The 8,755-nt window shown below is 54.8% G+C and overlaps 1 protein-coding gene across 1 annotated transcript; it reads left to right on the top strand.

Annotated features, from left to right (window-relative positions):
• Positions 1–252: 252 nt before the first annotated feature.
• LOC104659616 lies at positions 253–5,942 on the top strand. Its single transcript, XM_030923257.1, has 5 exons — positions 253–886; positions 1,210–1,275; positions 1,752–1,851; positions 2,210–2,359; positions 3,295–5,942. The coding sequence occupies exons 1-5, from the start codon at positions 875–877 to the stop codon at positions 4,500–4,502; spliced, it is 1,536 nt and encodes a 511-aa protein (XP_030779117.1). The 5' UTR covers positions 253–874; the 3' UTR covers positions 4,503–5,942.
• Positions 5,943–8,755: the final 2,813 nt, after the last annotated feature.

Genomic DNA, 8,755 nt, shown 5'->3' with positions numbered 1-8,755 from the left:
CATCACCGCCATCATCCTCCTGTATCTGCCGGAGGAAGATGCTTTCTGGGCACTGACCCAGCTGCTGGCCGGTGAGGGACACTCCCTGCAGGGTAGGTGGACAGCTGCCCCCGAGGCCTTACACAGCCATGCCAGGGGACGGCCACCCTGGCTGGTGACCCCAACTTCCAGGCAAGGTGTCTTCCTTGTATCCTAGCTTGTTTGGAGCCTCCAGGATGTCCCTGCTGAGGTCCCACAGCAGCCTGGGTCTGGACAGGAACTCCCTCACCTCAAGTCAGACGCCTTTCATCCCTAATATCAGAGGACATGGATACCTCCCCCAGGCCGCCCTCTGTCGCCCAAAGCCAGCCCCGATTTTGTGCAGGTGCCACTCACCTCCTTGAAAGTCCTTCTGCCTCCCAGCTGGCTGTGCTCCCAGCCACCTTCCCTCCCTACAGATGGGCCAACAAAACCAAGATGGCAGTGTCTGCCCATCCCATGTCCCCCAGCCTGACCCCACATCCAAGAGATGGCCACATAGCCCCCAGCTTCCACCCTGTTCTCCCTACCAGCACCTGCCTCATGGTGTCAAAGGCAGGTTGCCTTCCAGGCACCTGGACCCGGGATGCTACTGGGCAGCACCTCCAGCCAGGGCCCTCCTCGCCAAGGCTGAGGCTGCATGCTGGGGTCACCAGATGGGACGGAGGGAGGCCTTGGGGTCTGGGGTCCCCTGCCCTGCCCAGATCTTCCAGCTGATGCCTCCACATCTTGGGCGTGGGATCTGATGGGGTGATGGGTCAGGGACTTCTCAGTATTCTACAGCCCAAATGCTGCCCAGCTCAAGAGGCTCCTATCACACCAGAAGCAGGTGTTGCACAAGTCCTTCCCGAAGATCATGAGACACCTGGTGAGTGGATGACACACTTGGCTCCTCCCCAGAGGCCCTGGGCCCCATAGGCCAGGGGAGGCTTGAGCCCCTCATGGGGCTGGCAAGAGGCTGAGTGCCAGCCATGGCCTGGCAGAGGCAGAGGCGCTGGGACCAGGACCGAGCTGCAGCTGAGCAGGGCTAAAAGAAGTGTGTCCACCGGCTGTCCGTGCATGCGGAGGGTGTTGGAGCCCTGGCCATCACCCTGGGTTGTGCCTCTTAAGGAAGGGTCTGCAGAGGGGCCTGGAAGTGGGAGGATTTCAGGGCAGCTCAGGGGCCCTGAGCACCTCTGCTCCTCCCTTCAGGGCAAGGAAGGGCTGTGCATTGAGGGTTCCATGCTGACGAGGCTCCTCCGGTGTTTCACTGATGGGGTAAGGAGGCACAGGGAGACCCCAGCCCTGGGACTCTTCTACCTTGCAGTGCCCAGCACCCTCAGCTCAGGGGTCCAGCTCCCCCAGGAGGACCTGGCTCACCTCCAGCCCACAGGAGGCACAGGCAGGTCCCTGCAGGGCTCACAAGCCAGGCTCTGCCTAAGAGGGGGCATCCCATGGCAGAGACCAGGGCTCAGGCCCAGCCTCGTGGGCAAACTGGGGCAGAACCCGACTTGTGAGGACCCAGCGAAGCCCCAAGTCCTCAGGAAACCCCTCCTTCCAGAAGCCACAGCGCTACTGAGATGAGTCCCCCATGAGGAGCTACAGGACCTTGTCTGACTCAGTCTTACGGGGGGTTCTCATCCCATGGAGGGGATTCCCTAGCACGCCAGGGGACTGAAACCCCAGTGGGCCCTGCTCAGGCCACTGGCCCCAGCTTGTAAGGGCAGGTTCTCTCACACTTGCTGTCCCCACAGAAATCCTTCCGGCTCACCCTGAGACTGTGGGATGTGCTCATCTTGGAGGGCGAGCGGGTACTGACGGCCATGGCGCATACATCATTCAAAATACACAGGAGTGAGTCCCGTGTGCCCAAGGGTGCTTGGGGGAACACGTGGTACAGAGCCCGCTGGCCTGAGGGAAGTGTCCTTACACTGCCTGCTCCATCCCGGTTGGGGGGTCTGGCCTGGTGGGCTGGGCAAGGCATGATGACACTGAGTCCACCCCTGACATGACACAGATGGAAGTCAGGAGTGTGGTGAGCGCTTCCCTGCCCGTCCTTCCCCAGCTGTAGCCTCCTGTGCACAGCTGGAACCCAGGGTGGCCAAAAAGGACCAGGCACCACCCAGTGGGAGGTGGGCCTGGTGGAAATGGGGTTTCAGGCACTGACCCCTCCCAGGGAACCTTCCTGGCCTGATGCCTGCCCTGTCCCTAGAGCGCCTCATGAAACTTTCCTGGAGCACCATCTGGAAGTTTCAGGAGCGACTGTCTCAGAGCTGGGCCCTGGAGGACAACACAGTCCTCAGGAATCTTCATGCCTCTATGAAAGAACTCACAAAAAAACACTGGGACCTGCCACCCCCAGGTGAGCCCCAGCACCAGGTCCCCTCCCAAGTCTCCCTCTGGGACAGTCAATGGTTGGGAGTGCCCTGGCCCCACCAGCCCTCCTACCTGGCCTTCCTCCTGCACCTCTTCTCCACTTCCTCCTCTAAGAAACTCAAATGGGTCTACCGGTCCTCAGGGCAGGCACTGAGTGCATGCGTGTGCTGGACATGCTGAGTGGACAGGCAGGGGCATGGGCAGGACCCCCCAACCCCTCCTCCACTTTCCACATTGTCCCCCTCCCCCCTCAAAGGGCCCTGAGGGACAGTGGGGCAGTCAGACCCAGCTGTGGAAGCCCCCACCCCCACCTCCAAGCAGCAGAGACCCCTCATTCTCTAGTGCCCCCCAAGGGTGTCAAAATAAAAAGCCAGGGGGACAAGAGAATCAGTGTCCCTGACCCAGAGAGCATTCGGGCAGAGAGCATCGGGGGAAGCCCTGACCCAGAGCCACAAAAGAGTTCAGCCGGGTGTGGGATCACTTCAGCCCTGGCATGGAGTGGGCGGCCTGGAGGGTAGAGGGGAACCTGTGCCCATTCCCTTCTCACCCGCTGTGGAGACAGGTCCCCATGTGAGGTGGCAAGGGGGTTGGGTGACAGTGCAGGTCCCTCCCACGTGAGTCCTGAATCGGGGCTGCCAAACTGCCCTGAGGTGAGGGCGTGAGGCAGGAAGCCCTGAGCCACCCTGAACCCTGGGGGCCATTTCAGGAGCGACCTGAGGTTCCCTGAAAGCTCCCCTACCCCAGACTGCACACAGCCCTCGCCGTGGAATCAGCAGCCTGCAGGGGCGTCCTCAGTGTCAGGCCAGGGGACTGCATAGGGACCCAGAGGACGCCAGAGACTCAGGCCTATGGGGCGTAGCCCTCAAGAGACCAGATGGGCTTGGAGAAGATGCTGACCATGTCTGCTCCTTTTTTTTTCAGCCGAGTTGGGGCAATGGTCCTCGAGGGTGTCCCCTGGCATTGGACCCCTCCATGATGGGGACAGACTGGCCGTCCCCACCCCACCAGCTCAGCTCCAGGACCTCATGCCATCAGTCCCCCTGGGACAAAAGCCTTGTCCTCTGCCAGCCTGGCCTAATGGGGCTGTCCCCAAGGCCCAGGCTGAGGTCCATCAGCACAAAGGGGCTTCTCAAGAACCCAGAACAGAAGACTGCTGTCTGAGGAGCCTGGGGTCTGGAGATAAGGGCAGCCTGTCCCTGGGTGAGGTCAGGCTTTGTATTACACGGAAACACTTGTCCAGGAATGCTACGCCACAGCTCCACACAGACCCGCATGTCGGGGGTCCATGTTTCCTGTGCTGCCATTTTGAACACAGCTCCTGGGACTCTGAGGGGGCTTCCCCAGAGCCCAGGGCAGAAGACTGCTGTCCGATGGGCCCAGAGGCTCGAGATGAGGGCAGGATGTCCCCTGGTGAGGTCAGGCTTCGTATTACACGGAAACATTTGTCCAGGAACTCTATGCCACAGCTCCACACAGACCTGCATGTCGGGGGCCCAGGGGCTTCTCAAGAACCCAGGGCAGCAGGCTGCTCTCTGGGGTGCCCAGAGGTTCAAGATGAGGGCAGCCTGTCCCCCGGTGAGGTCAGGCTTTCTATTACACGGAAACACTTGTCCGGGAACTCTACGCCACAGCTCCACACAGACCCGCATGTCGGGGGTCCGTGTTTCCTGTGCTGCCATTTTGAACACGGCTCCTGGGATTCTGTCAGTTATATATCTTCTGTGGACAGCAGCCCTGGAACAACAAGATGCACCCCGCCCAGCAAGCCCACTGGGACCGCGACACCAGGCCCTGCCTGGGTTTATGACAGGGAGGAGGCACTTCGAGAGATACCCCTGCAACAAGGTGTCCCCTGCCTGAGACTCACATTGGTAGAACAACAACATGGCATGGAGGGAGCCCAGGCAGCGCCTGCCCAGCTGCCTCGCAGCCCCTGCCCAGCTGCCTCGCAGCCCCAGATGGCTGCTGGACCTTGTTTTTTACTGTTACTTTATTTTTATTTTATATTTTTGTCTTCTGGGCCTTGGGAAATACTCAGTACGGGACTTGGTCCCATCACGGCCTCAGGAGGGAAGGCTGAGCATGGGGTTCCCACAGCCCCAGCCAGCAGCGTGCCCTGGGGCCCCTGACCCCACCTGTGGGTCACAGCCCCTCCCCCAGGGCCCAAGTCCCCGGCCCAGAGGGACCTGGCTTCAACCTGAGTCCTAGGGGGAGAGGGGCACCGCAGGCCCACACAGGGGACTAGGGCACAGCGAGCCCTGGGTGCTGCGAGAGTTCACATCAGACAACCTGGGCAAGCTGGGCCAGAGATGCTGAGCCCGCACAGTGATGCTATGGGCAGCTGGCAAAAGGGGGTCAACAGCTGTGAACACTGCTGCCTCTTCCCAACTCCATCACTGCAGTGCAGGCAGTCTGCACCCCAGAGCCTGGCCCAACAGTGCCCCAAGTGCCCAGGTCTGCTGTGCCAACATGCCACCTGGAGGCTTTGAGGCCCTGCCTGCCACACCACCCCCCTCCTGGAAGCCTCGTCCTGCAGCTCAGCTGCTGCCACAACCACAGCAGGCACCGCTGCCAAGCTCCTTCCAGTCAGGCTTCCCAGAAGGCAGAGGAGCCTCAGCGGCTCAGACTGTGAAGGTGGTTTCATCCACATTTCCATTGTTCCCACCAAAGAGAATCCCTGCAGAGGATGCTCTTGATCAAAGGTGGGCAAAACGGCATGCCAGGAGATGAAGTCAGCTTCTTTCCCTGGCCACCATGTTAGGCGGGGACAAAGTGGCCATCAGACAGGCATGGGACAGAAGAGGCTCAGCATGCTGCATGTGCCCTGACCAAGGCTGACCAGGCCAACAGCACTGCCAAGCATCCCATCTGCTGACGAGGGACTTGGTGTGGATCCCTGGGCTGGCACTGTTTCCCAGGAGGACCAGCTGACCTCCTCAGCTGTGGAGGGAGCTGAGATTGGCCTTCACTGCAGGGAGCCCCTACCTGGATATAGACTTGCTTGTCCTGCCTGTCACCATCATGGCAGCCCACATGGTATTGCTTTTGACCAGGTCACTTCATTCACAGTGAGGGACATGCAGCAGTGGCCCCTGACCAGAGAACTAACTGTTCGCACTACATCAGTCCCCACCTGGAAGCAACTGGGCTTAGGATCGCTCAGTTACGCTGAAGTGATGGTTTGTTTTACAAGATAAATGTTACGCTTTCTACCGGAATCCAGTATACGGTGCTGACTCTCCGACACCCAGAAGGTGTAGTTCTCAGAGTGAAGGTGTGAAAGTGGACGATGTTCAGTATTGCACCGAATGTCTCAGTCACAAAGTTTTCCTATTCCTGTCCTGGAGAAAGGGAGCTTTGCTGGTTGGAAAGTCTTAGGACCCACGCAGAGTGAAGCTTCCCCCAGGGGAAGACAACAATGGTTCTATTTAAAATGAAGAGACGGGACTAAGCCTGGAACCCTGGGGCATTCTCTGGTGTTCTTGATGTTTCCACGTAAAGTAAGTCAAATAGGCTGGGCATGGTGGCTCATGCCTGTGATGCCAGCACTTTGGGAGGCCAAGGTGGGCAGATCACGAGGTCAGGAGATCCAGACAATCCTGGCTAACACGGTGAAACCCCATCTCTACTAAAAACACAAAAAACTAGCTGGGCGTGGTGGCGGGCGCCTGTAGTCCCAGCTACTCAGGAGACTGAGGCAGGAGAATGGCATGAACCCAGGAGGCAGGGCTTGCAGTGAGCCGAGATTGCACCACTGTACTCCAACCTGGGCGACAGAGCGAGGCTCTGTCAAATAAAAGAAAAGTCAAATAACAGGTTTGCCACAGAGGCAACTTGAAAAAGTAGGGGGCAGAACTATTCAGAACTCAGAGGCTTCAGAATCGAAGATGAGGCCAAGCAGGAGACTCCTGACCCACTGAGGGCAAGGGCTGCTGGGAGAAGACGTCATACAGATCCACCCCCACCTTGTAATCTGTCACAGAACCGCACACTTGTACAGCTGTGCACATCTTCTCTCCACTGATTATAGTATTTCTTGCCATTTGTGACTCTCCCATCAAGCAGGGAGCTTGCTACAAAATGCACATTGCTATACCATAGCCTGGGGCTTGCAATCCAACCCTGGCGAGGATTCCTGCACGTCAAGCGCCTCAGGTGACTTTCATGCACACCCAAGTCAGAAGGCTGTCCTGAATCCTGGATGTCACCTTCCTGCCCAAAAAAGGAGGACCAAGGGTCAACCAGCAGCAGACCAGTCACAAAGAGAGATGAAATGTGAGTGCATGGCCTTCCTGACCCCCAGTCAAGACTTTGGGCACAAAGGCAGGCTGCAGCTCTGGCCGCTGACTCTTACCAGGAACGCCCCCATGCAGGCCGGTGTGCCCTGGCTGCTCTTCTCCCTCCTGCCACCCTCTCCTCGGCTGTCTGTGTTAGGAAGTGAGAACCTGCCAGTTTTCAGAAGAAATTGTAGCTTTATTATGACATAGGAAAGACTCAAGTTATTGGGGGGAGGAAAATGAAGGTGTAAATATGTTGGTAATAAAGTCTCCAACCACAGCACCATCATGGGAATGTTTTTGTTACAATTTTTGTTTTCAAGGATATAGTAAACAAAACAGTCACTTGAATTGTCAAAAGAACGGCAGTTTTACAAAGTGAAAAGCATATACACCAAGCCAGAATACAATAGCACTCAGATCTATATGTTGCAGTGGTGCCAGTGCAACAGGAAACCTTCAGGGAGGTTGCAGTGACCCTCCAGGGAGCCCAGACCCATGGAGGGCCCTAGGGCTGGAGGGAGGCCAGCAAACCACTCAGCTCAAAGCACTCCCTTCAGGCATCTGAAGAGGGAAAGCCCATCTGTCTTCCTGTGAAACACTGAACGGGCAGCCAGCATCTCAGAAATGCAGATGATTTTTCATACACTGGTGTGAATGAGTCTGGGGTCACCCAGGGGTCCTTCAGTGGTCAGACACACTTTGAAATAATCAGCACCTACACAGGAGGGTACTAGGAAAAAGGAAAAATGTTTTCCTGAATTTCATAGCAGATTGGGAGATAAAGGAAAAGATTCCCAAGACCACCGTGGAAATATTTTGTTCTAACAAAGTAAATTCACAAGAGCACATCAAACAAGACCTAATGCAAGGGGCAGTGCCCATGGCCACTGCCTGCCTCTGGTGAGAAGTTCTTTAGCAGCAGTCACAGGGCAATGCTTAAGCAATGCCACAGTGAATAAGGGGGATTCACTTGGATCTAAAAGTTTAGGATAATGCCCACCAAGAATGCACTGGCTCCATCTCTCTTCCCAGTTCTAAAGTTCTCAGAGCAGCAGCCACCCCTGAACACAAGGGGAGACGGGAAAGGGCCCAGGGGCATGGGGATTTATTCCTGGGTTCTTTATTCTTTTCCACTGTCTATGTGTCTGTTTTTATGCCAGTCCATTGCTGTTTTGATTACTATAGTTCTGTAGTATAATTTGAAGTCAGGTAATGTGATGCCTCCAATTTTGTTCTTTTTGCTTACGGTAGTTTTGGCTATTCTGGGTCTTTTGTGGTTCGATTTGGATTATTTTTTCTACTTCTGTGAAGAATGTCCTTGGTATTTTGACAGGGATTGCATTGAATCTGTAGATTGCTTTGGGTAGTATAGACATTTTAGCAATATGGATTCTTCCGATCTATGAACATGGAATATATGTCAATTGTGTGTGTTCTCTTCAATTTCCGGCACCAATTCTTTATAGTTTTCTTTGTAGAGATCTTTCACTTCTTTGGTTAAGTTTATTCCTAAGTGTTTTATTTGTATCTATTGTAAATGGGATTTCTTTCTTAATTTCTTTTTTAGATTGTTCACTGTGGCATAGAGAAATACTACGGATTTCTGTATGTTAATTTTGTATCCTGCAACTTAACTAAATTTATTTAACTATTCTGTTAGTTTTCTGGTGGAGTCTTTAGGTTTCTCCAAATAGAAGATTGTATCATCTGCAAACAAACAGAATTTGAGGTTTTCCTTTCCAAGTTGGATGCAAGGCTGTTATTTTATTTCAGGCCATTTTCCAAGCTCAATGGTTTTTGTCAGAATTCAGTTCCTGCAGTTACATGACTGAAGATTCTGGTTTCTTTTTGCCTGTCAATGGAGAGTTGCTCTCAACTCCTGGAGGCTGCCCACCATTCTATTGCATGCAGCCTTCCCTATAGCATGGTAATTGTTTACCATGGAAAAAAATCTGAGAAGAAATCTTCATATCACCTACCATACAGTTCCCTCTAAATTTCAAATGTTCTTATTTTCCCTAAAGGCAAAATACATTTACTCCCTCTCAAAGATTTTGTCTCATTATCAGCTCAGATCCAAAGTACTATTATCTAAATCATAT

The sequence above is a fragment of the Rhinopithecus roxellana genome, chromosome 19 (assembly GCF_007565055.1).
Source record: "Rhinopithecus roxellana isolate Shanxi Qingling chromosome 19, ASM756505v1, whole genome shotgun sequence".
Lineage (NCBI taxonomy): Eukaryota > Metazoa > Chordata > Mammalia > Primates > Cercopithecidae > Rhinopithecus > Rhinopithecus roxellana.
The sequence above is the reverse complement of the archived record's forward strand: the minus strand, read 5'-3'. Positions and strand labels throughout refer to the sequence as shown.